Consider the following 26,736-nt stretch of genomic DNA (forward strand, 5'->3'; position numbering starts at 1 on the left):
GCACTTTAAACACGGATCAGTCACTCTTGTTTGTTCACGCAACCGGTACGGACCCATGATACTGGGGTAAAGTCCGAACTCAGATGCGTTTCTGTGACGCTACTACGTTAATTAACTAGTTGCACCTCTATGGCGCAATACTAACGAGGGAGCGGGGAACCATTTGGGCCACAGCCACGGTCTATAGGGAGAGTAATACTTGTGTATTAATGTCTGACAGAAAGAAGCTAAACCCATCGTCTATGTAGTTTATTCCAAATCATCCAAACAATATGCGATTTCCTTTTGGCAAACATTCTAACACAGGTTTTGTAAACATAATGTTTCCCTTAAACTTTAAGCATCGCTTCACTACGGATACCATGAAAATAAAAAGACTGGTGTATATTTGATCACTTCCATCCGTCGGTTTCCATCCATGTGTTTCTATGAAAAGTAAATCAGCAAATTTCCTTTTTCCTTAATTTAGAAACAAAAAAAAACCAAAAAAAAAAAAAAAAAAAACCAACAACATATATTGCTATTCCTAAAGTCATAAATAACTCTGCTTTGAAACTCATGGAATAAAAATAATCATAATCAAGAAGGACATCTGAAATCATAACAGGTCGGTCTCGGTTCATTACTATTTTTTTTTTATAAACAGTACCTTGTTTTTACGGTGCTGTGGAAAGAAAAAAAAAGCACTCTAGCCGTCCACAGTCCTTCCACTCTCTCAAAAATTAAGAACATGTAACACTAGCCAGGTTGATCCTGAGTGCTCTGGCTGTTCAAAGACTATAGCAGCTTTTTTTGGTTTTCGTTTTCTATTTTTTTTTCCGTATTTATGTCTATTCACATCCCCCCGCCCCAAAACCCACCCACAACCCTCCCCCTAGATCTCTCTCACACACCCAAGAAAAAAAAAAAATTAAACAGGACTCACACACTCTTGCATCTCTGCCTGACCACTCTTACGCTCTCTCACACACACACCCAGCTCAAAAATAAACACTTACGATCCCTCTATATATCTATATCTCTCGCGCGCACTCGCTCTCTCGCTCAAATGTGTGTGCATGCACATGCACAAAAGCACACACACCTTCCACAGACGTGTCTATGCAGGTCTGTGTTTGTGTGCGTGTGTGACCTGTCACTAGGTCATAGTCGTTTCTCCCCGCTGCCCCGGGCCCCTGGGAGCCTTTCGGACTCCATATCGCTGTGTGTGTGTAAACTAACACATTAAGGCACCATTTGCACGGTGAGCAAGAATACTGCTGAAAGCAGGGTCCCGGCAGGAAGGGAAGCTCATGGCTCCTGGATCCGCACACTTCCCGCACCCCAACCCAACCCAATCCCCCTTATCCCCGGTCTTTTTAAACGTGCACTGGCTCAGCCGCCCCTGTGCAAAAGGCTTCAGGAAGTCAAATACATACTGTATTGTAAGGCCCCCGGTATTGCATTGCATCCAGAAAAAAAGAATCTAAACCTTATAATCATCGTCGCCATCATAATCATCTGTGGACTCATAATAATCGTACTCCCGTACGGCTCCTCCTTCCTTTCAAAATAAATAGATCTTCCTTTTTTCCTCTTTTAAATACAGGTAGGTATAGATAGAATATTTTCTTTGCTTTGAAAAATGTTTTAATTCTCTTCTGTTTTTTTTGTCCTTTTTTTAATAGTCCTTCAAAATAAATCAAAACAAAACAAAACAAAAAAAGGCTTAAGCATAAGATGTCCTCTGGACATGCATGACATCAGTTTGCGAGAAGAGTGGCTCCCTTCTCTTAAACAGCAGAGGCAGTGGTCAGGAGGAACAACGCTTCAGAAAAAGGAACGGAGGGAAGGGGGGGGGGGGGGGTGTTAATGAAACGTGGACTTGTAAAACACAGTAAAAGGAAGTAGGGGAATGGGTGAAGGTCAGGGGGGATGTTGGGGGGGGGGGGGGGGGGAGTTGGGGTGGAGAAGGAGGACAGAAAGGGGGAAGTGTTAAAAAAAAACAAAAAAAAAAAACAGGTTGTTTGATCCCCTCGCTCCCTCCGGCTGTGGTGGTCTTTCTTGAGGCTTTGGAGAGCTTTGATTGGCTGCAGGGTTTTGTTTTTCTTTTTTCAGCCCCACCACCTAAAGCCAGGACTGCGCCCTCCGCTGGTCAAAGTCAGCAATGAGCCTCTTGATGTGGGCCAGCTTGTTGTGCAGATATTCACAGCGTTGCTTCTCCTCGTGGTAGTTTGGATTGTGCTGCAGGTGGATAAACACAAAGGAACGTACAATCCAATTACAACTGCGTTCAATTAACCGTCCAATAGATGACCAGAGTCTGTTAGTATATGAATGTGTGTAAATGGCTTCATTCGATATCAGGTGATGTCAGATCAGAGTGATGTGTTTAGGATGTTTAAAAACTCACTTGTTTCACTTTCTTGTATTCTTGCAGCACCTCTTCATGCACCTCCTACACAGGGGGGAAAAAAAGTCATTTGAAGCTTTTAATCACACAGGAAAGATTTTATTTGCTAACTAGGCCATCTGAAATTCGGATTTCCGTGAACTGTTCCACACATTGTTGTAAAGTGTTCAGTCTTAAGCTCTAAAAAGCTGAAAATACAGGAAGAAAATAAGCCAAGAATTCAAAAGAATTCAATAGTGACCCAGTTTAGCGAGCAAGGACTTGGCGGTTACTCCCTTTCATTCTCACACACAGCTACCTAGGATTTTGTATTATACATGAAGCAAATAAGGCTCCGTTACAGAGCTTTTAGGGCTTTAGTTCAGAGTGAGACTGAGCTCTGACCTGGTACTCTTTGGTTCCAGGCAGGAGGCGCCTGCACTGAGTGTCTAGCTGGGTGAAGCGCCGTGTTATGCTCTCCACACGAGCATGAAGGACACGATACTCATCGTACTCGGCGTTGAAGTCGTCCTTGTAGCGCTGCCTCTGGTCCATGGACACCACCGCAGTATACTTCCTGTTGAGGATAAAAAGCACACACAGACTTGAACGGCTGTGCAGTGTAGAATCACATGAATAAAATAACATTACTGCATGTCTGTCGAGGTTGGAAGGAAGAGGCTGTACAGATAAAAAGGGACTGAACAGGGTGGTACGGGGAGTACTTTGGTCTAGAACAAAACAATCTACGGAGTACAAACTCTGACTAGCTAAGAACCATATCAGCCACAGAAGGTTAACTCACGCCAAGTAATCAGGGATCACCGGCGTGGGAAGGTCAGTGAAGTCAGATTTTCTTGTTCTGTCTGGAGAGAGCAAAGTTATGACAAATGAGGCAGCTGGACAGGTTTATACAGACACACACAGACCTTATATTTGTGGACATGAATGCATTCAGCCAACACCGCTGACACAGATGTGCAAATGCGCACACACCTTTTCTAGTCGCTGTAGAAAAGTACAGCCAAATAGAATAGGGCTCTCTGGAGCAGATAATTGTGGTGCTGATCATCCAACACCCTGACCTCACTAATGCTCGTCAGTGAGTGCACTCAAAACCTGACAGCAAATGCTCCTAAATCTAGCAGTTGAGAGTCTACTACAGTAGAGACAGTCACTCCAACAAAAGCAGGAGAAACTCTTAAATATGCTTGAATTCAAAAAAAAGCAATGAATAAAGTGTCACAAAATGTTTGTCCTTATAGTGTGCATATATCTATCTATCTATCTATAGATAGACACACATATACATACACATACTAATATATATATATATATATATATATATATATATATATATATATATATATATATATATATATATATATATTGTGTGTGTGTGTGTGTGTGTGTGTGTATGTGTGTATATATATATAGACACACACACACACACACACAATAGTCCTTTGTTCATGGTAGCACCTAAACTACCCAGTGCAGATGTTCCTTGGAACGTCCTAACATATGCAGGTAGTCATCAAGGGTGTGATGTCTGATGACGTTGGTGACCCACATAACACGGTTAGGAAAACAGATACATTCCTTTCTCTGGAAACGTCTGATTCACAGAGAACACTCACTTGCTTTGAACCCTTTAATGCCAAGTGTACCATATCTGATGAGTTTGTTTAAACTCATATGATTGGAGTAATTATATAAAATTATTCTTAAATAATATGGAAAAAAACAAAACCCACCAAAATAAATAAATAAAATTAAAATTTTATGTTTACTAGTCAGATTGTCTAATAAAAACTAGAATTTTCTAGGAATTATCTGAAGGGTTCAGACTTTTGAGACTACAGAACATTACAACACCCACCTTCACCACGTGGTTCTGTGTCTGAAGCAGGGCTGTGCATGGTGGCTGGTGCACACCTCTCCTCTGCCTCAGCGCGAGGTCTCTTCCTGGACCTCTCCTCCTCCCTCACCTGGTCCTCTCTGTGTCGCCCTCTGCCCTTTTCCCTCTCCCGGTCCTTCTCTTTGTGCTTCTTGGACTTCTTTTTGGGCTTTTTGCTACTGCTGGCTGCTGGGGACATGGCAGAAGTGGGGAGAACAGTGGAGCTGGAGACTGAGGAAGAGGAGGTGGTGAGGGTGGGTTGACTGGGCGGGCTCGGCGTGAGGGTTCGCGGGGCATAGCGTTCGGCTTCTTCCCCACACGTGGAACTCTGGTCCAGGGGCAGGTCTTGCGTCCCGCGGCCCTCAGGCGTGCTCGGGGAGTTAGAGTTAGAGCCTGAAGGGGGGTGAGAGACAGGTGGCTGGGAGGAGGCCCCTGGGCAGGCTGCAGTGACCGGTGGCGCAGGTCGCTTCTCCTCAGCTTCTGTAGGGCGACGTTCTGAGGCGCTTGGAGCGCCTCTATTACTGAGGTGGGAGATACGTGGCTTCTTCGGCATCAGAGGGTCAATGAAGTCACCTTCAGGCTGGCGCTTCTACACAAAGGGGGGGGGGGGGGGGGGGGACACGTTAAATATACTGTGTCCAAATGTTTATGGACACTCAGTCTAATGAAAGCTTAAAATGCACACACAGCTTGTCTAGTCCCTGTAGAGAAGTATTGCCAAAAGAATAGGACTCTCTAGCAGATAAACATCAACCTATTGGCATCATGCCTAACGTCAGGCGTCAGCATTGAGCTATGGAGCAGTGGACCCAGACCGCACGAATGCGCTCGTCACTGAATGCAATCAAATCCACATAGCAATGCTCCTCAAAAATGTAGTAGAAAGCCCTCCCTGGCTTTTATACATGGACATAAGTATTGGGACACATGTTCATTCACTGTGTTCTATGAAATCAAGGGTGATAAAAAGAGATCATCCTGCTTTTGCTGATATAACTGTCCCTACTGCATAAGGAATGCTTTCTAACAGATTTTGGAGCCTCGCTGTGAGGATTCGATTGCATTCAGTGACAACAGCGTTCGTCAATATCCCAACCATTGACGGATGCCACCGTGGATGAAGATAATTGATGTTTTTCACGTCGAGCATCAGAGCTACCAATTTTAAGGCTGATCAGTGTGTGTGAGAGTGTGTATATATAAACTAAACACACACAGGATCAATAGTAATTTGCTAATGTTCACCAGATTAATTAAAGCATATAATAAGTCTGTTTGCTGCTACAGCCTAAAGGACCTTATCTCTATGGCGTGTGTAACTCCTTAATTTGCAATAATGAGCTTTAATACCTGTGGCGATGTTGGTTCTTTGGGAGAACTGCTGGATGAGAGTGAATCTGCAGGCAGGCCCAGTTTACTGCAAGAGACACAAAAGATCATCAAGAACTTCAGCCAAAAACTATCATTACCTCATCAATCCAGTGCAGTCGCTGCCATTTTAAGTGTGCTGACTGCTTACCGAGCCAGGGTCCTGTCCAGCTGAATCCGCTCTTCCTCAGAGTATCCTGGCCAGTCCCTCTGGACCTCACGGTAGATGAACTCCTTGAGTGAGTAGGAGTTATCCTTCGGGTTAAGATTGGCAACCTGAAGATAATAGGGAGAGAGAATAGGCCGGGATTGAAACCATATTACAATTTGTGCTGACCCTTTTCTGACTGCTGCCCTGTAGCACACCTCATTAGAATTTGATTACTACACAATACAGATAAGCCATGCTTGTTTTTCCTAGACTTTGTAACATGGTGCTGGATAGGAAAGAGTAACATAACAAAAGCTGATTATCCTGATAGGGCTCTTAAGGCTTTCAGTGTTGAAGTAGTGCAATGCTGGGCCGCCTGCCGGTTAGTACAACTTGGGACAGTATTCGGATTCAGAAATGGTCAGTAATGCACATTTAGTTTTTACTGCCCAGCTACTTTAGAGTCCTTGCAGTCCTATGGCAAGAAAAACGTTAACAGCAGCAGACATGGCTAAAGTCTTCTATTAAAAATAATAATAATAAAATAAAAACAAGGTCAGCAAGCATCCAATCCATTGCTTATTTACCATAATCCACCCATAAAACATGATTTCTAACCAAGTCATTTCTTAGACTTCATAGCAAGATCAGCCCCCCTTTAACAGGTTAAGCAGAAATGCTAAACTGATATTTTATTTTAACCCGTACTTCATCTAGGCACCATGTGTTACGCATAAGATAAGGAAAAGGGAGGTCTTAATTACTCCAAGTCATTCGAATTTACCCCTTGATATACTCTGGAGCACAGCAACCCTCCCAACGTGACGCAGCGTACAGAAAGCAAAGAGTTAAATAATTGGTGTGGCAAGAGTTAGTGAGATTGAGAAATGCTAACTCCCCCCACACAGGCACACACTGGAGACGGACAAGCTCAGAGCTAGTAAAGTAAATAGACGTGGATCTTCTCCCTTTCCAACACAGAAAAGGGACAGTTTCAAGTTCTCCTTCCTCTCCCAGTCCTTCTAAACAAGAGGGGAGAGACCTTTGGCCTCCTTGCCTTTCCTCAGAAATGGCTTGCAAGCAGCACAAAAAAAAAAAAAAAAAAAAAAAAAGGTACCATTAACAGTTCTCCACTGAAACCAGGGGGAGGAAGCTGAAAATGCTGGGGGTTCCCCTGATTCTCTAGAACCACTTAAACATTAAGAGAGAACTTCTCAAAACAACTAATCTCATTTACCACATGTCCAACTACATGTTTGTGGACACCCCTTCTAATTAAGGCATTCAGCTGGCTAGAGGGGTATAAAGCCCCTGAGCATTGAGCTGTGCAGTGAAACGGTGTTCTCTAGAATGATGGATGATGCTCCCTCCAGTACTTTTAGGATGAGTTGGGGGGTAGTGATCATCCAACATTCTGATCTCACTAACGCTCTTGTCGCAATTCAATGCATGTTGCAATCCAATCCTCACAGCAATGCTCCTCCAAAATCTAGTAGAAAGCTGCAGGCAGGCTGACTGCCGACTGTCCTTCCTGGGAAGTAGACAGTTACTCCAACAAAAGCAGGATAAACTCTTCTAAACTTGATTTTTGAAGAAAATGAATGAGAAGGTGTCCCAATATTTTTGTCAAAGTAGCGTATTTAAACGGTTCCATACTTTATCCTTCCCCTGTACTGATATTTTAACATGAGCAACATCCCACTGACTGTAAGCCTCTTTTTTTGAGCTACAGGGGGATGGTGGGCACTCTATCTACTGTTAAAGCTGAAGTTTGCCCCGTCCAAGCAAGGTCAGTCACGATGGTCTAAATGCCAACAGTCACTATCTGTCCACTCTCACTCAGTCTGTCAGGCAGTACAGTGCTTCTGTTCTGGCCCGCGCTCCCTCTCTCCCTCTGTGCTGTTTTGTGTGCACAGCATTGACTTGTCAACCACATGATCTTACCTTACCGGAGCGCAAAAGCATCAACACCAAACCCTGCATTAATGCGGCTGGAGAGTATTCATAGCTTCACAAACTCCAGAGGGAGAGCGGAGTCTATTTGAGATTCAGTCATCTCTCCCGACACTCCACCTTCTACAAGGTGTTCACTCTCTCTCCCTCTCATCACAACCAGAGAGTTTTCTCCCTCTCGGCAAATCTCCGCCTCATGTCTCTTATGCTGCCTCAATCCCCTGCTGCCTCCTTTCATCTCCGCTTGCCACTTTCATATTCCTTCAATATTTCCCCACACAATCTTCCATGGCATTAACCATTTCAAAGATAATCTTTGCAGTTATGGAGATTGCATACATTCATCGGCATCTGCAGACAGCCTGCCGACACATTTCCAGATGCTTGATTTCCAGACATGCTTCTAATATGAAGCATTTAACGATCTAAGGCTCTTAACCCAGCAAGAACAAGGACAGTGACCAACCATTTCAGACTGAATGAGTAAATTGGAACACAATCAGGATTAAAATAAATAGGAGAAGAACTTGGCACCATATTTATATATATAAAAAAATATACTGATACTGTAAACCTGCAAAATTATCATCGTAGTGCTGGCCAGTGACAAATTTAGCGCGGTGTAACTTCACAGCATCACAAACAGCTCAAACGCTTAGCCTGGTCCTGCTAGCGGCAGTAGCCCAGCGCACAAAAAAAAAAAATGCTCCTGAAGGACCCCAGGGTTGTTTTCACGTCTGCCTGACCCGCCAACGTCTACTGGCAAACCTGCGATTATGGAGGAGAGGCTGGTGTCATAAGTCCTGGAAGATCTTTAGGAGAGGTCGGCAACCAGCAGCGTCTGAGAGACACCTCAGCTACAATGACGCAGTTAAATTAGAAAAACAGAGCTTTAAGTAGCTCCTTCCCAAAGTCTCGCACTCTCCACACGCAGACGGGGTGCCAAGCACCTTAACATGCCACAGTAATGTTGAGACATTTAAAGCTTTCTGAGGTAAAACTGAGCTTCTAAAGTTCAGCTCAAACTTTCAACCGATATGCTTTAAAGTATGCCATGGTTTGTCTGTGTATTATTTAGTTCTGTTTTGCACATTAAAAAATATCCGATATACACTTGGGTTGTTAAATGTGTGCATTAGTAGTAAAAAAAGTCCCTATAAGAGTCAGGCCAAGATTCTAGTTTAAAAAGTACATTTTACTGGCAAAAATAAATACAAATAAACTAATATGTAAATATACTGGAAAACTGCCTAAATACAATTTATAAATGACACAGTTTTAGTCATACTGCCCAGTCCTATTTCATAATATATAAAAAACATTATATGACTTAAAGTTTTACTTTTTATAAAACGAGAACAGTGTGATCTTAAGACGGAGTACAACACAATCTAGCAGTCTTTGTACGCAAATTATTAATTCAAAAATTAATACTGCATTTCTAAAAATCACTACGGTATTGCAATATATCACAATTCAAGCTGGACGATTAATGAAAAAATTTATAAAAACTTTCATTAAGAACCTCTAGACACTGCAGGTCTACATTTTCCCCTTAAATTCTGTTAGTACTTTTCCCACTGTGTGCTTAAGTACTGCAACACTACTAGTGCTACCGTCTGTGATGTAGAAGCAACATGAAGAACTTCAACACTGGGTCAACTTGACCAGCAAGGTAAGGGACATAAAATGTTTAGATAGTCGTGATTTGATTTGAGGTTATAATCGCCCAGCACTAATCACAATACTTCAATATGCCGATATTTTCCACATACCCCTAAATATAAATCATGCACAAAAAAAAACAACAACAAAAAAAAAACACATCTGATCACAACACTTAATGGTATAATACACAACTCAACAAATACAGGGATCAAGCTCTCTTAATTAGCACCTTTTTATTGTAAGAACTTCACGAAACTATTCATGGATAAAATATTGGTTGATTCATTCATAATTAATCATAAGTCTCATCTACCTAAAACGGAAACCAGCAGCAATTTGGTTCTCAGTTAGACTCTGCCAGCTTGCGTACCTGCTGTAAGGTGCTTCCCAGCGAGTTGCGGTCCTTCTGGCTGATCCCGTCTCGCTGTAACCTGGCCAAGACCTCCAGCTTCTTGTAGGAGCGCAGCGCCAGCAGGTGGACGATGCGGTCCCGGTATGGCCGCTGGGACACCGGGTTGCTGGTAAGGCACTTACGGATGGTGTTGGCTGGGTTCATTGGGGTGGAGCGCTTCCGTTCCGGAACGGGGTCGGGTGCAGAGGGAGCTGGCTTTCGGACCTGGACTGTTTTACCTGCATAAATGGTGTTCAAACAGAGCAGCAGCTGAGAACAGCGTCTACAGGAAAGCAGAAGCGGCTTTGCATGAGGAGTAGGGTAATCATAATTAGGGATGCTGAGAGCGCCACACTTCTTCCCTTTGATGTTAACAGGGTGTGAATAAGACTCAGAGGGGGTTGAGACGCGGCATCATTAAGACGAGCTGTCCCCTGGGCCAGGTGTGTGCACGGGAGCGAGTGCGCAAGATGCGACAACATTTCCTCAGGAGATCATAACATTCTCAATAAGCTCTTTAAAAGATTAGGAACAGCAACTTTTCCTCCGTCTCCCAGTCCCTCTGTATCTCTAGCCCCTCTATCACAGATACAGCCATGCCAGATGAGAGTCGCGTTAATGCACATACCAAGACGACCATTTTCTCTTATTGGATTAAAAATTGTGTCATCGTGATGCTCCATGTATTTCTTTAAGCTCGGTTATACGTGATCCATTACGCCACTAGTATTTAGTAGAGACGTCTCGATCAAGTTCTTTAACCCCTCAATAGAATCAGAGAGTCTGAATGCTGAGCATCAGCAGATACCGATCAGATTTGTGTGTTAGTATAAATAATCCAGCCTCACAGTTTAGATCAGATGAGCTGCTGATTGATCAGATCAGTAGAATCCCTTCATTTTAATGATCAGTTTCTATAATCCGACATTCTGGACAGACTGATTTAGTTTAGCCGAGACTTTTCTTAAAATGACTTTTTTAGTGTTTAATATCTTATAATCTCGTCTGATTGTGCTCCCTGACCAACCAGCTCATAGCTCCTTTAAAACACTGCAGTCTAATCACTTCCTCTCTGTGGGTGTGCGTGAGAGAGGGTACACACTCTGGACCGATATTTGTTGTTGGTTAACAGTAAGTGAATGTGTTGTGTGGTTTCTATAGTCAATATCCAAACAATTTTTACAAGCCAATTAATTTACAGGTACGTTTAGTAGAATTAGAATTACAGTGTAGATATCTGGAATGACCATTTTTAGAGGTAGAAAATTATATTATACATCTGCAACTGAGTTTTAACTCCAACATTTAACTAATCAAAATTATACTAAGGATATACTGTACTTGTACTATGACTAGTCAGAATGGCTTTATTGATCTGTAGGTCTGATATTTTAAATATACTATGACATGTTCACTAGGAATGACAGTTTCTACTAGTAAAACTTGCACTGCAGAGATCCTGAATGAGTTTTAATAGTAAATTGTTTTCATCACTGGTGTCAATTAAGGCTAAAACTGCTTGCCATAGGTCAGAGCTTCTTTTGAGCAAGCCAATGGCAGCAGCAGCAAGGGAAAAACTACCTCAGTTCAAGAGAAAGAAACCTTGAGAGGAACCAAGACTCAAAAGGGGAACCCATCCTCCTCTGGTGGACACCGGACAGCACAAGAAATAACAGAATAACTGGTCAGATGGGAACAATGAACTGCGGTTAATGTGAAACCAAGACATGGGGTATAAAGATGTGAGGAAGTGCAGGACACATGCTCAATTAAAAACATGACTGTTCATTATGCGCCAACATATGGTCTTGGGTGGCTGTCCCACTCAAAAACGGCCGGATATTCTGATTTCTAGCATACCTGACACGTTTACCAAACCATTTACATTACACACTCTGTAACCTAAATTAAGATGAACTTCTTGTTTACCCAATCAGATCAATCTCTGCCGTGTTTTTGATCACGTCTCAGGAGACTGAAACTGACTGATCTGCTTCCACAAAAGCTGTTGTATTACTCCTGGCAATGTTGCGTCACTTGAAATTTGAGCCGAACACACATGGAAACCAGTTATAAAGCTGGTCACAGAGATGCTGTGCTGCCTTCAAGTCCTCCTCTGAAGTTTCTACTAACAACTTTAGAGCTCCTAAGGAGGATGGGAATCCTGTTCAAGTGGTTTTGGTTGGAAACCATCTTAATACCCTGTGGGGAAAAAACGGGCCTCGCTTGTCAATCTCCTTCATCAACATTCCCAAGAATCTTTTTGAATCAGTCCTTGAGAAAAGTCCTGACAGAAGGTCTAGATCAGATTCCTGATGTGTTTATGAAGAGCAGAATTGTTCACAGCTCGGCTCTTATAATGACTGATCCCGTTGTCCTCCTAAACTGAACAAATCCCACAGAAGAAAACACTGGTGAAAGTCAGAATCTTCATAAAAAGGAAGAATCTTCTCCTAAAGAACATCTGCTGAATGATGGTCAACACTTTTGTTTTTGGGTTTTGGTTTTCCAAACCAAAAGAGAACAAGTACTTGATCAGCCATAACATTAACACCAATATTGAGTCAACCCCCCTTCCCCTCCCCTTCCCCCCTTTTATGCTGCAAAACCGATTTAACCATTTGAAGCATGGATCCACAAAACCTCTGAAGGTGTCATGTTGGCAGCAGATCCTAGAAGTCCTGCAAGTTGTGAGGTGGGACTTCAATGCATTGAATCAATAACCCTAAGGTGGCTAGGACCCGGTCGCTGGTTTACCTGTGGTTCTTTTCTTAAACCACTTTGGTTAGGTACTGATCACTGCATGCAGGGATGCTCCACAAGACTAATCCAGTCACCTAGCCATCAAAATCTGGTTCTTGTTAAAAGGGTCTCAGATCCTTATGCTTGCCCATTTTTCCAGCTTCTGTCTACTAGATCCACCCCTCGACAGTTACCACCGTAGAGGAAGATGATCTATGTAGGTTATCAAATAGGAAGAATCCTAATTTATCCATTTCTTTGTTCGTTTAGTTTATCCTAAGATATTGTTGTACGCTTCAGAACAAGAACGGTTCAAAGAAACCACGGAAACCTCAATACTTCCAGGACATTCACAACCATAAAAAGTGTTTGTAAACTTCTGACCACAATCGTAAATTAATTAATACAAGTATAGCAAGTGATACGTTTGACAGTGTTGCCTCTGGCTCAGCTGCTACATGCCCCGACTCGGTCCTTTCACTTCTTTGCACTCATTTCGTCACTCAGCTTCTTCATGCAATTTCCTCCCCCAGCAGCTTCAGAAAGCACACATACACTCACAGAGGCAATGAAACGGACTTTTCTAGTTTACGGTGCAGCACCCTGCTGTGTCAAGAAGAGCTGGGCCTACCCCGGGGGGGTTTGGGGGGGGCGGTTAGCCTTCTGTGTTTCACACAAAACACCCTCCAGGGAGCTCTCACTCAAACAATCCACGATGGTGGTGGGAAAGGCTGTTAGTACAAAGGGAGTCACACTGGTATACATCAAGTTGACATAGGTGATCTAAACTGGAACAGAATACATGTATTTATGATGTACAGCACTGTGCAGTTGCTTTAGGCACTAGATCACCTTAGGCACCTCATTTAAAGCATGTCTCAGCAATAAGAGTTTGTACTGTAAAAACTTCAGATCCATCAGAACAGAAACAGAAACATAAATCCAGTAAAAAGGAGAAACAAGAGCTTCTCATTCTGAAAAAAGAAAGTAGTGAGATCTTGTCGGTGAGCTAGTCTGAAGAACAGAGCTCAGTTCCTCCAGGTTTCTCCTGGACGCCCCCCAGTCCAGCCAGCACAGCGTGGAGGATGTGTTCAACTCCATCAGCAGCAGCAGCAGCAGCTCACCTGATTTACCATCATTAAGCCCTGATTTACCACCAAACCAGGTGTTGATCTGAGGAGAACTCTAAATAATACTAGACTCCATGAGGAGAACTTTGGAGATGTTCTAATGATGAACACAGTGATGGAGAACCACCTCCACTTTCTGTAGGAATGTTATTAGTGTTTATTACAATTTCAGTGTTTTACTGAGGAAATGAACACTTACTGCACAGATAAGCAGCTTTTCACATTCTAATTGTCACAGGACCTTCAAACTTTGCCTATTACTGTACATGTTGGGTGAACATTTTATGATTGATCTCTTTCATCGCTATGGGTTGGTTTCCCAGAAAGGGATTAAGCCTAGTCTTAGGCTAAAGTTTACTTTCAATGGAGAATTACCATTCAGAATGCTCTGAAGTCCTGGCTTAATCCTTGTCTGGGAATCCAGCCCATAATGGCAAAATATAATAATCCAAAAGTTGTTAATTTTATTAATCATCAATTAATAATGCAATATTTATTAATATGAATGCTTTACTAAGCAAAGACACTTACTGCCCAGATAAGGAGCTTTTTAATTCCTAAAACCTTTGCACAGGGCTGTACACAACAATCTGCTTTTCTGAGAACATTGTGGACCTCCAAAACACTGAAGAACTACTACTTCCCATTAACAAGTATAGAACTGTATCTAGCGCAGCACAACAAAACAGTGAATAAAAATCAATGGGCTTCATTTCACCAGCTGTTGTGAAAATGAAATTTATTTCTAACACACTTCCACAGTTCTTACGAAGATTTTGACTTAACCAGTGTTTTCTTAGACTTTTCGTTAGGACTTGTTACCATGTACTCCACGCATCCTGAAAATGATGCCAATGTCACGCACCCCTACATGCACAGTTTCAGACCTTTAGGCTTGTATTAGCAAGAAAGCTGTGCAGTGTAGATGCAACAGTGAGCACAGAGAAAACGAAAACCAAAAAAAGAAAACAGAAAAGTAGGATGCAAAGTTAGTTTCACTGTTAACGTCTTTAAAAGCAGGTGCACCAGACGTGCGTAATTCTACGCAGCCTGCATCACTGGTAACGTTAGCATCAGCGGCAATGCGTCTGACAAAAGTGTCAGGCTAAGCCAATCCTGATTACAGGGATTAACTCTTATTTTACTCGATTATTCCTTCCTTGACCCTAATCCACATCATTAGTACCTGGCAACTGGTTTTTCGCCTGTGGTTATGCATGCACTTTACAGGTAAAGGGTCAAAAAGAGCCACTTGCCTCTGAACTGCCCTCCAGGTTTAATGACTTTGGTGCCTCTCTTGCGCGTATCCTCTTCGGCCTGGGTCATCCGTTCTCTGGTCACCTGGTAGGAATCGTTGGTGGCACAGACTGTGATTTTGTCCTGGACTGACCCCAAAGACGACAAGTGGGAGGCCCCAGAGCTAGAGTTTGGGGAAAGAAAAATTGGTTGAGATCCAGAATACTTACAAAATTAGTTATAAGGGGTGTAAAAATAATCAATATATGGAGTATCAATATATTTGTTCACTTTATTCACTTTTTCTAAAACTTGATTGAAATTTAATGAAAAACTATATAATATACTGTGATATTCTGAATCGTAACCCATGTATAAGACTTCGAGGATACACAGCCATTTATATCAGCTACCATTTATTGTTAAGTAATGCACATAAAAGTAACTCATTACATCTCACCTGGACACATACTGCTGGATGCACTCAAAGCTTCCCTGAGGATTGTCCTTGCCAACATTAGACAGGTAAAAATCAAAGTTGTGAGATCCATCGGAGACATCAGACTTTGGAATCTTAATGCGCTGCAGGGTCACAAACAGTACAGGACAAATCTGAGCGACAGGGTTCCCAAAACTACACACTGTAAGCAGGACAAGGTGAACACTGAAATATTGAGGAAAAATAAGGTGTACATCATAAATTGATCGTAATGGGTAGGACTAAGCAACAAACTGAATATTTACACATTTATATGTCCAAATGTTTGTGGACACCCCTTCTAACAAACGCATTCAGTTACTATAAGCTGCACCCAGCACCCATTGCTGATGCAGATGTACAAATGCACACACACTTGTGCCTGGGCCCTGTAGAGAAGTACTACCTAATACCAGAGGCTAGAGGTATATAAACCCTGTGGATCAGTGAAACTATGCTTTCTGGAATGCTGGTATGGTGGACATCATCAAACATCCTGACCTCACTAATGTTCTTGTCAGTACAGTACAGTCAAAAAAAATGTATTTCTTATTTTTCAAAGCAGGTGTCCCAATATTTTTGTCCACATCACGTGCTGGGCTGTCCACTTTTCAAAAATAAATGTTTGCATACTCAACCACAAAATGACTTAAAATAGTCATCCCTTGTCCCCGATACAGTTACATCAACCATCATAATGGTCAGACTGCGACACGGTAACACTGTGCAAGCGGATCTGTGTAGGCCGTGTGGGCAGGAGCCTAGCTGCATAACCACAGGGCAGTATTAATAGCCTCAGCAGAGCTGAACTCTCACATGGTGTGCAAGGTCAGAGGTTAACCAGCCATTCTACAGATGATCAGTGAGAGCTGACTGGCCTAAGAATAGACTCTCCAGCCAAAAGCACCCAAGTCATTGCCAGGACCACACTTCTGCCCTGGAAAACAAACTGGGTCGTAGTTTGGACAGCCCATGCAGCTGGACTGTCCGTTTTTCCTAGGCCTGAGGTGCGCTGGTCGTCTACCTACCCCTTGAAGTCCTTGGAAATGTATCGTTGGCCGCGAGGACAGTACATTCTGGAAGAAAAAACAAAGGAGGTACAGTAAACATAATGAACGAAAAGTCAGACAACAATAAAAACAGACATGCATGTGCCGGCTGGGAAGAAAGGTGGTGGATTTCCCCAGAAAGAGATTAAGCCTAGATTATATTTCCTTTTAATGAAGAGTCTCCATTGAAAATTCTGCATAGTTCATTTGGGAAACCAGCCTAAAACGTTTGCCGTTAAATATTAGGAGCGCACAATCAGGATCAGTCCTGTCCCAGTGAGCACAACAGGCCTCCCTCGCTCTGTGGGCGTTTGGGTGGGCAGGACGGTCCTACATCCCCTTTCCCCATCAACTAGTGGGATGCTGGCCAGCGCAGGCATCTGCCAGCCGACATGACTGAACTGACAGTTAGTGTTCTCCTCCAAGCGTGCTCAGCGGTCTGATGACGTTATGTTGGCAGCGGTATGAAAAGTATAGGTTGTCTGCGTTCATAACACTTGGAGGAACAACATGCTAGCCATCCCCCTCCCAGCACTGGTGGAAACATGTGGGTGATTGCGAGAGGCCTAGCATGTTGGTAGGCCTCCAAACAAGCAATCTGCACTAGAACCTAAAAGCCAAAGCCAAACGGGCCCATTGGAGAGCAAGCATTCACACTGCAACTTTGGCTTATAGAAAGTACCCACTTAAATTCTCAGGCAATATATTGCTGAATTTCCTGTCATAGTATAAAAACTCCTAATAATATGCATTAAATCTGAGTAAAAGGAAGGGGGCTTTATCCAATCAGAACAGCAGGCCCGCACAGATGGTTCGCAAGCACAACTAGGTGTCATCTCGATGGATTAATTATTAATGTGGCAGGTGCCAGGTGTGAACGGGAGCTCGGACCAGCTTTGAACGTGGTTCGAGTGATCAGATTACAACGCATCCTCGTTCACACCTGCGCCTCTGTGCTGGACGCTTATGGTCGGATCATCCAGGACACAAGTTAATGCCAGGTGGTACATCTATTTGGGGGAGGGGAGAACCCCAAACCAACCAGCCATATCTTATGCATAGCACTGCATCGGTTCTCGTGTGCGTTTTGGTGACTAAACGCGTTTTGGGGAGCAGACAGACTCGTCACGGGTTCCTCACAGTGAACCATCTTGTAATTCGTGACCCTGTGTCGCTGATCAGCCGTGTAGCGTGCAAACCATGACCACTAAAAGCTTCCCAATTACAAGACAACAAGTTGTGTAGCGTGAAGTAGCGTGAAGACTACACCGATCTGACGTCTCTGAAAGTCATGGAGTGTGAAGCTGGTTTCAGGTATCCATATATAGGACACACATATAGGCTAGTTGTGCTGTGTGTGTGTATAAGCCTAGAGGAAACAACCACAGGCATTTGTGATTAACCAGGTGCAGAGATGCAAAAAAAACACAGCTCCGGTTATGAGCCTTCATGACCAGCCACGTACAGCCCAACAGTTTAATCACTACACGACTTTTAACCAAAGACTGAAGCTCGGAGCAAAGTCTCGAAATTGAACCGTGAAGTTTCCATCACCGTGCAGCAAAATAAACAGAGGCTATTTTTAACCTGATTGCAGCACTGGAGCACTGGAACACCAGAACAGCATTTAAACGCTTCAACCTGTCAAAACCTAAACACTTACTAAACTCTGGAGACTTTTCACATCTCCAGTTCGCCAACTATTCCCTGGAAAAAACATCTCAGAACCTGAGAGAAGCCATTAATGACCTGCAGACTAGCGGTGCAGGAACTCTTGCCTGCTTTTCATTCGCCCTTATACACAAACGCCACCAGCGAGTGTCTTCATTTATATTCAAATGACAGTATGGAGCCCTTTTTCTCTGCAGAGGCTTGTACAACCAGATCAGTTTCACATTCCCCAACCCCCAAACACACTCCTACTCCACACACATCCACCCGCCGATGATCACATTACAGAGCAGCAGGGAGAACCAGGTCCAGACCGCTCTCTCATGACTGCTAAATCGCCACATAAGACCACAGAGGTTGTGAGTGAGTGAGTGAAGGAGTGAGAGAGTGAGAGAGTGAGAGAGCAAAGGAAGCCAGAGCAGGTCTGAGAAGGACACACAGCCTCAGCTTTAACCTGGCTTTCTAACAAGCTATGGTAGTCCAGCATATATTGGAAATAAATCCTTCTCCCTTTCTCACATCTTAACACATTAGAGGCCTACAGTGCTGTCATGCAACCCTGTGTATAATTTTGGGGGGGGGGGTTGAGTCAGCACTCATCCGCTAAGGTCGCCCCTGCAGTCTTGGTTGTCTTGCCACATTGCCAGAGATTCATAATGATTAACAAATGCTCTACATTGGAAGGAAGCAGTCAAAGAACAGGCTAAACACACAGTGTGCTGAGAAGCACTGTAAACACACAAGAACATTAGTCATAGAACAAAAAACAACAAACATTAAAAAGAACCATAGATCATACAAATCCAAAAACTCATTGGAGATTTGCATATATAATAACCTTGCATCTCCAATTTTGGCCAATAGAAATGCTCCAAAATGACCTGGAACACGATCTTTTCACACTGACTTCCATTGAAAGCTAAGGTTTGCTCTTCTTCTGCAAAGACAGCGACGAATTGCAAGTGGATGCCACACCACAGGTCCAAATGTTTGTGGACACCCCTTCTAATGAATGCATTCAGCTTTGACATCAAGTTGCAGCCATTGCTGACACAGATGTGCAAATGCACACACAGCTTGTCTAGTCCCTGTACAGAAGCACCGACTATGGAATAGGACCCTCTGGAGCAGACGTGTACATGAACCCATTGACACCATGCCAAATAGGTGTGGGCTAGAGGGGTATAAAGCCCCCCAGCATTGAGCTGGGGAAAGGCTGTGTTCTCTGGAACGATGGAGGATGCTCTATTCAATACTTTTGAGGGCGAGGCTGTTGTCGCAGCAGTGTTTCTCCAAAATCTAGCAGAAAACCTTCTTCTTCTTCCCGGGACAGTAGAGACAGTTACTCCGACAAAAGCAGGAGAAACTCTTAAAAATGTGTCTGACTTCAGAAGAGGCCATTAATGAGCAGGTGTCCCAATACTTTTGTCCATATATTGCGAATACGCAAATGCGGATCAATCTGGAAAGTGTACCACTGATTAAAACAGGGTTAAGAGGGCCTTTCCTGTCAATACAGAAGACATCAGATGTAGAAGCTAGGACTAAATCCAGACTTGCAGTAAAAAAAAAAAAATAACGTTCCTCAAAAATACATAAATAAAAGTCTAAAATGCTCCAACTCTGTTTCCTACATGATCAAATGTTCACAGAAATATTCAGCTCAAACCTACAGCATCTACATTTCCTTAAGCCGCCATGATTCCATCATCACCGTGCGTCCCTAAATATCATATTGCCAAATAGAGAGCCAGGCGCGAGTTAAACATAGGCTACTAGGCAGTACGTGCCACATCTCCCTTGCAAGAGGAATGCACACATTCCAACGCACATTCACAGCAAGCTACGCTTTCAGCCAGCTCAAAACGCAGGCCTGCCAATTTATATCCAACACCTACTGTTTCCACACCATAAAACAGGAGCTCTACGCACTCATCTGGACTCATTCTGCCGCCGACTTTAAACCGCAGAACATGCATCTGCTGGACTCATGTAGCAATCACAGGCAGGAGAGGCTTTAACAAGCCAGCTGCACTTCAGCAGAGGTTTAACCTTTTGGGAACAGGGTCATATTTAGTGTTTAAACCTGACTCACCACGGCGAGTGTGTAAAAGGTAAGCAACAGTGAACCAAACAAAACGAAGGACGAGTGTTCTTGTTCAACTGGGGCAGCTTTTAGAAGCTGAGAGCAGTGCGGACAGGCAAGCCCCCGCTCATCCGAAGCAGACAAGGCAAATGAACTCTACTAAGTCACGTTCTAAAGCCCAAAGTTTGCCTTTAACTAATTTATTCATAGTTTTTATGGTCATTGCTTGTGGCAGTCTGTAGATGCAATTATATATTTTATCAGATTTTCTGGTAATTGTTTCTCCCCAATTTGGACTGCCAATTGCCCAAACCAGACGTATCGCACGCGATGCCCCAGTCTGCTTTCACTGGTGACTAGCACATGCCAGTGTGCTATCAACGTGCCAGCGACGCCCAGCACTGCGGCGAAGCGATGTGAGGGAACGCCGTCTAGCAAGGCCAATTTAATTGTGCTCTCGGCTGCCGATGGCTAGCAGCATGGCCGGGATTTAAACCAGCGATCCTCTGATCATGGTGACAGTGCCTTAGTTCACTGGACCACAGTGGACCACCCAGGGACCCTGGCCATTTTTGTTTTTTTTTAGATTTAAAGGGTAGGTTACCAGAGAATCGTCCACCTCTCAGCACTTTCGGGAAAAAAATAAATAAATAAAATAAAATTCAGGGCATAGTGATCAGGGTACAGTACCACCAAACACCAGTAACACCACTCCATCACTACGTAACAGAGGGGAAAAAAATCCTCCTTATTTCCTTATCACTAAAGAAGGTGGAGTCAGACACAGCAGAACTGAATTTTTAACCTCTAGGTGGCGCACTAAAGAGGTTAGTTATTTTTTTTAAGAAGAAACTTGCACTTTACTTGCACTTTAAGACAAAGTCACAGCAGACATTTGCAGACTGTGGGAGCGCTGGGAACTCCTTCATTTCAGTACCATTTCAACGCAAGTCAACATGTCTATCTAGTGAAATCGGAGTCCTGCAAACTCAACATTAGCCAAAAAAAGGTGAGGCAATTAGCTATGGAGCTAACAGCAGCTAGAAAGCTACCGTACAACAATAAAATCAAACACTAAAGAGTAAAAAAAACAAAACAAAAAAAAACCCCAACAGATCAACCAGGTCTTTATTTACACTAAAAAGAAACGTGGTACAGGTTTGTGCTTAAAGACGCTGTATCCGAAGCTGGAGAATGACTGAACGCTGATATTTGACCTCAACAGCAAAACAAACAAGCCCCTCCCTTTAGTGCGCCTTCAGAAGCTCCGCCCCCAGAATTCATCGTTAGAGCTTCGCAGATATAAAACCTATCGCAAATGTCGTAACCAAATACCACGTCATAACATTAGAGGGGACAACGTCATGGCAAGGAATTAGCTTTATGATTAGCTTCCCCATTGGCTGGAATAGCGTTGCAGTTCTCAGTCAGAGCCACTTTGTTCAATTTCCCTATTTACAAAACAAAGACTGTTTTCCAGTGCTCGAACAGTCTGGAGAGCTAGCGAACCGCGAGGAAGCTAGCTAAATTTTTTTATACAGCATCTTATATGGTGTAGCACGTCGTCCAGGTCGGATCTTCAGAAGTCAACACAACCAATTTAGTAGTGCTACTGATCAAAGATCTGAAAGTGTCACAGTTCACAGATAAAATTTGCTTAACTTGCAATGCAAAACGTGTTCTTCGCTGCAACACACACACACACACACACACACACACACACACACACACACACACACACACACACACACACACACACACACACACACACACACGTATGAGTGAACTACTGCCAATTAACAAAACCTCGCGAGAACAAACATTAACCAATCGACCCAAAGCAAAATGCTCATACAGTTCCCAAAAAGAACCAGACTCCCCGCATTACTACTCGGGACTTGAGGTTGGCAGCACAATATTTTACTGTTATCTCGATAAATGTAATCATCGTGATGCAAAATATGTCGTTCTGAGAGCCACATGGAAATCGTCAGTGCTTAAAGAGCACTGACCGGCTGCAGGTCTCATTACACAGAGCAGGATTACTCCAGTTTAACCGGCTGTAGCGTAGCCCAGTCTGAAAAAAACCCACTGTACTAAGAGGTTCAGGCAGCAGGTTTTAAAACCTGGCACCATTACTGCATTTTGTGCGTGCCAGGGTATCACGAAAACGTCGAAAAAGTACAGCAAAACTATATTTCTGCCTCAACTTTCACCTGTAACAGGCCGAGGAGAAACTGTAGCTCCAAAACGGAAAACAAGAAATTCGTAACTTTCAGCGGAAGTCAATATAAAAATATTTTTTTGGAGCATTTCTATTGGTCCGTTAGTCATGAAGCGCGCACATAATGTTGAGATCATCCGGCACATTTTGATTATCTTAAAACTGGAAAACCTAATTAGAGGCACATAATGTGACCGCGACTCTTACGCTGTACTGCACTGCACACTGCACCACATTATCACGACTAGCGCATTTGCGGGTGGAAGGCTGGAACGAGATTTTCAGCCTCAGCCCTTATTTCCCTTTTAATCGAAGAACACAGCATTTATCGGACCATGTGTACTAAATTCAATGACAGATCCCTAAAGACCATCATTAAGAAAAACGCCATGATGTCTGTGTAATAGATGTTTATAGTAGCATAGTTAAAATGATCCAGTTTTGAAAATAAAAAGGCTTTTAAATAATTTCAGATCCAGCTACTATTCGATTATAATCTGCAAATTATTTTCTCTGTTAATCACAAAAAAAAAACCAACCAGTATTGCCTCTTTGGAGCCCCGTGCCCCAGTTTTTGAGCCCTTAAAGATTTTAAAGTGCCTCGAATAAAAATATAAAAGGCAACTCCACAGCCAAGCTGGCATCCATGCTGGAGAACAGCTCCCACCCCATGCATGAGACTCTGGCAGCACTGGGCAGCTCCTTTAGCGACCGGCTGCTTCACCCAAAGTGTGTGAAGGAGGGGTATCGCAGGTCCTTCCTTCCTGCTGCCGTCAGACTGCACAACCAACACTGCTCCCAGCGGACCACACACACACACACACACACACACACACACACACACACACACACACACACTTAACTACACACACATGTTCATTTTCAGGGAATACTATGTGCAATATACCACCCCCCCCCCCATGTGCAATATACCCCCCCCATGTGCAATTAAGAGTCTTTTGCTGTAAATAAATATTGTTATTGCTCTTTTAATTCTTAATTCTTATTTATATTATGTATATAGTGTAAATTATGTATCCAAATTTTTGTAACTGAGTGTCTTGCTACCCCTTTCTGCTGTTACACTGGGAATTTCCCCACTGCGGGACTAATAAAGGACTCTCATCTTATCTTAATAACTTTATGCTTCATGTTTAACTTACTAAAAAACAACCTATAGTGAGCATTAAACCCCAGACATACCAAAAGGTCAGGGGGTCAAATAAACACCCCGGTTATAAATATCTTCATTTCAGGGTTCGGACCTACACGGTATCACAACAAATCAATGCTCACACCTTAAAAAAAAACCCCGGTAGACCACTGCAACCCTAGACTGTGCCGAGATCAGAGATCAGAGTTCACCGGACTGGTCAATGTCTAGAAATCAAGGGCCTGGCTGTTTCAGGCTCCAGTGCCATCCTCTAGCTGAAGTCCAGTGCGGATTCAGGCTGGGCCTGCTGTAGCTTTAAGCCAAACACTGCCTCGTAAGCACTTCTCAGACAATTCAGACAATGCAACTCTTCATTGAGGCCACCTAATTTCTCCCCCTGTTAAGCTTACGTCCAGGCATTGCGTTCTCCATTGAGGGGACAGAAATAGCGAGAAGGGATTGGGGTAAAATTTGTTAAAGCGTTAAAGCTGCCCAGATCAAGACCTGTTAGCCAGCCAGCCAGCTAGCTAGCTAGCTAGCCAGTGAGCTAACCAGCTTAACCACCCCTACCCACAGACTGGGACAGCTTTTCTTACGTGCAAATTTCCTCATCAAGCATCACTCAAGTCATTTATATGCATAAAATAACGTGTATGACTTTTAAATGGCCTAAAAATACTACTTATCTAAATAGCTATTGCTATAGCCAGCCAGCTAACGTTGGTTAGCCAGCTAGCTATCAAGCTAGCTACCTCCTTTTCACCCTTACCACCAACTTCGGCCTTCTTTAAAGCCTTTAACACACATCACTTTAAGTGTGAACTAAAAAAAGATTTAGTTTATTGGCTATTATGTTATTATTTTAGCTGGCAAGCTACTAAAAGTGCTTATTTCTGACACGTAGATATACAAAGACATGCCAGCTAGACATAGCCAGCTAGCTAGCTACCAACAGGACAGCCAGCTCGGTTCACACTGTTTAAAAAATAGAGTAGAATAAAATAAATAAGCAACTCAACATTAACATTTTTGTCCACGGTTAGGACAAAAAAAAAAAAGGCTTGAAAGTATTAAGGTGGGTCGGGTTGTGCTTTAAAATGAGTTATATTCAGGAACGTAGCTATAGCTAGAGTTAGCTAGCTAGGATACCTGGCAAATCAGCAAAAGTTGGAAAATTAAGTGCAGTTGGAGACCAATTTTAGTCTTTATGATTAAAAACGTTGCTCTGGGTGTGTGTAAACCATCGAAAATACACGAAAATAGAGTTAAATCAATAACCTGGCTGATATTTTTGGCTAAACACACGAAGATTTGACAATAGCAGCAAATCCAGGTCCAGAAAGTCAAAATCCGCTCCAGGATTTTGGGCCGACTGCCTGGACGGCGCTGCTGCGCAGCGCCGTCCAGGCAGTCGGCCCAAAATCCTGGAGCGGATTTTGACTTTCTGGACCTGGATTTGCCACAAACCTCTAATATCTCCCAACTTCGACTGTTACCTGACTTTTAAACAACACAGCACACTTTTCACATTTATATAATATCAATAAATAACATTTAACGTGTTTATCGAAGCTATATTAACCAGATATTCAGATATTCAGCAGCTACCTAGCTAGTATGTGGCTCAACGCTGGCTGGCTTGCTTGCTGGCTGGCTTGCTGGCTGGCTGACTGGGCAGAGATAGCGAGCTAATGGTGGTTTGCTGGGCAAACTAGTCAGAACTACTACTTAACAAAAGTTGTTTCTCTACCCCATCAAATCTGTATTATTTATTAGTCATCTTATTATCTAAAAAAAGAAAAACGACGGCTCACAAATCCTGCAGCTCGCCAATAAATGAACCCAATAGGAGAGACACAGCTCGCTAATATTAGGATTGCAGAGCTGGCAATTCAGTGTTGACTTAACAGCTAGCAGCTTCCCAACCCCTCATCCACGGTTTCCTCAATCCTTTTCAAAGGTTTCCAAAATGACAACAGTCTAGACTTGATTTTACACCTTCTAATATGTTCCTCTGTCGTATTTCTTACTTATAATCCGCAGTATTTGCCTTTAGGACTGCGCTTTTTAGTGCGTGGCACTGCTGTCTCCTCTCTGAGCGTCTTTAATGGCTCAAACTTACTTATTTAGGACTTTCTTTCCACTTACCTTACAGTTTTGGTAGCTCTCTAGAGCTCGTATGGCTGTCTCGGTCAGTTTCACATGCAAAACGGTGATCCTGTCGGCATTCCGGCCACAATTTAGTCCATACCTCCCATCCTCGGAGAGAGCGGCCATCTTTACCAGCCAGCCACCATAGTCCCTCTGTCGGAGGCGCCTATAGAGAAGCCCTGCCTCAGCGCCACGGAGGGAGGAGTTGGGTAGCTAGTTAGTTAGTTTTCTCCTCCTGTTTTCTCTCTCTCTCCATTACTGTAACTTTAAAATTATATTTAATATCATATATTATAAAAATCTTTAAAAAAAAAAAAAAGTTTATTTACTTCAGCTGAAGTATCAAAGGCTACTCAGAGCCCAACTAAATAAAACATGTAGAGCCAGCTACTAATGACACATTGCTGGACATATAATTGCATATTATAATTATTATTATTAATAATCTTATTATTGTGGTCGTAATGATACGTATAATAATTATAATATTATTCTTTTTCTTCGTCTTATTATTATTCTATTGCTCGTTGTTTTTGCGTGTTACAGTGAATTCGGGGTTTGGATCAGTGTTTGATCAGTAAATCTCACTAATTATAATAATAATAATAATAATAATAAAAAAAAAATAGGAATAATAATAGAAGTGCAAATAAATGCCTGTACTCCTTGTATTTACATGTCGACCCCGCCCCTAGCTGAATTAAAGGTTCTGATTGGTTCTTCCTCTCGGTTTGACGGTGTCCCCGCCCCCCAACAGTTAAAATAGAGTTTCTGATTGGTTCTTCCTCTCGGTTTGACGGTGTTGTCCCACCCCCCAGCTGAAATAGAGTTTCTGATTGGTTCTTCCTCTCGGTTTGACGGTGTCCCCGCCCCCCAACAGTTAAAATAAAGGTTCTGATTGGTTCTTCCTCTCGGTTTAACGGTGTTGTCCCACCCCTCAGCTGATTGGTTCTTCCTCTCGGTTTGACGGTGTCCCCGCCCCCAACAGTTAAAATAGAGTTTCTGATTGGTTCT

At 43.0% G+C, this 26,736-nt stretch overlaps 1 protein-coding gene across 1 annotated transcript; it reads right to left on the reverse strand.

Annotated features, from left to right (window-relative positions):
* Positions 1-879: 879 nt before the first annotated feature.
* Positions 880-25,872, reverse strand: ell2 (elongation factor for RNA polymerase II 2). The gene is made up of 12 exons (XM_072662276.1): positions 25,720-25,872; positions 16,417-16,464; positions 15,371-15,492; positions 14,931-15,094; positions 9,782-10,041; positions 5,791-5,915; positions 5,622-5,688; positions 4,254-4,860; positions 3,177-3,237; positions 2,777-2,948; positions 2,393-2,437; positions 880-2,223 (listed from the first exon to the last, which is right to left on the reverse strand). The coding sequence occupies exons 1-12, from the start codon at positions 25,846-25,848 to the stop codon at positions 2,107-2,109; spliced, it is 1,917 nt and encodes a 638-aa protein (XP_072518377.1). The 5' UTR covers positions 25,849-25,872; the 3' UTR covers positions 880-2,106.
* Positions 25,873-26,736: the final 864 nt, after the last annotated feature.

The sequence above is a fragment of the Salminus brasiliensis genome, chromosome 18, assembly GCF_030463535.1.
Source record: "Salminus brasiliensis chromosome 18, fSalBra1.hap2, whole genome shotgun sequence".
Taxonomy (NCBI): Eukaryota; Metazoa; Chordata; class Actinopteri; order Characiformes; family Bryconidae; genus Salminus; species Salminus brasiliensis.

What these genes read in the sequence shown, in the direction of transcription:
- ell2 (XM_072662276.1), bottom strand. Translation starts at nt 25,848, where the DNA reads ATGGCCGCTCTCTCCGAGGATGGGAGGTATGGACTAAATTGTGGCCGG. An exon ending in AGAGCTACCAAAACTGTAAG is followed by an intron (nt 16,465 to 25,719) that starts GTAAGTGGAAAG and finishes TTTTTCTTCCAG; the next exon opens with AATGTACTGTCCTCGCGGCC. An exon ending in TGGGAAGCACCTTACAGCAG is followed by an intron (nt 5,916 to 9,781) that starts GTACGCAAGCTG and finishes TATTATCTTCAG; the next exon opens with GTTGCCAATCTTAACCCGAA.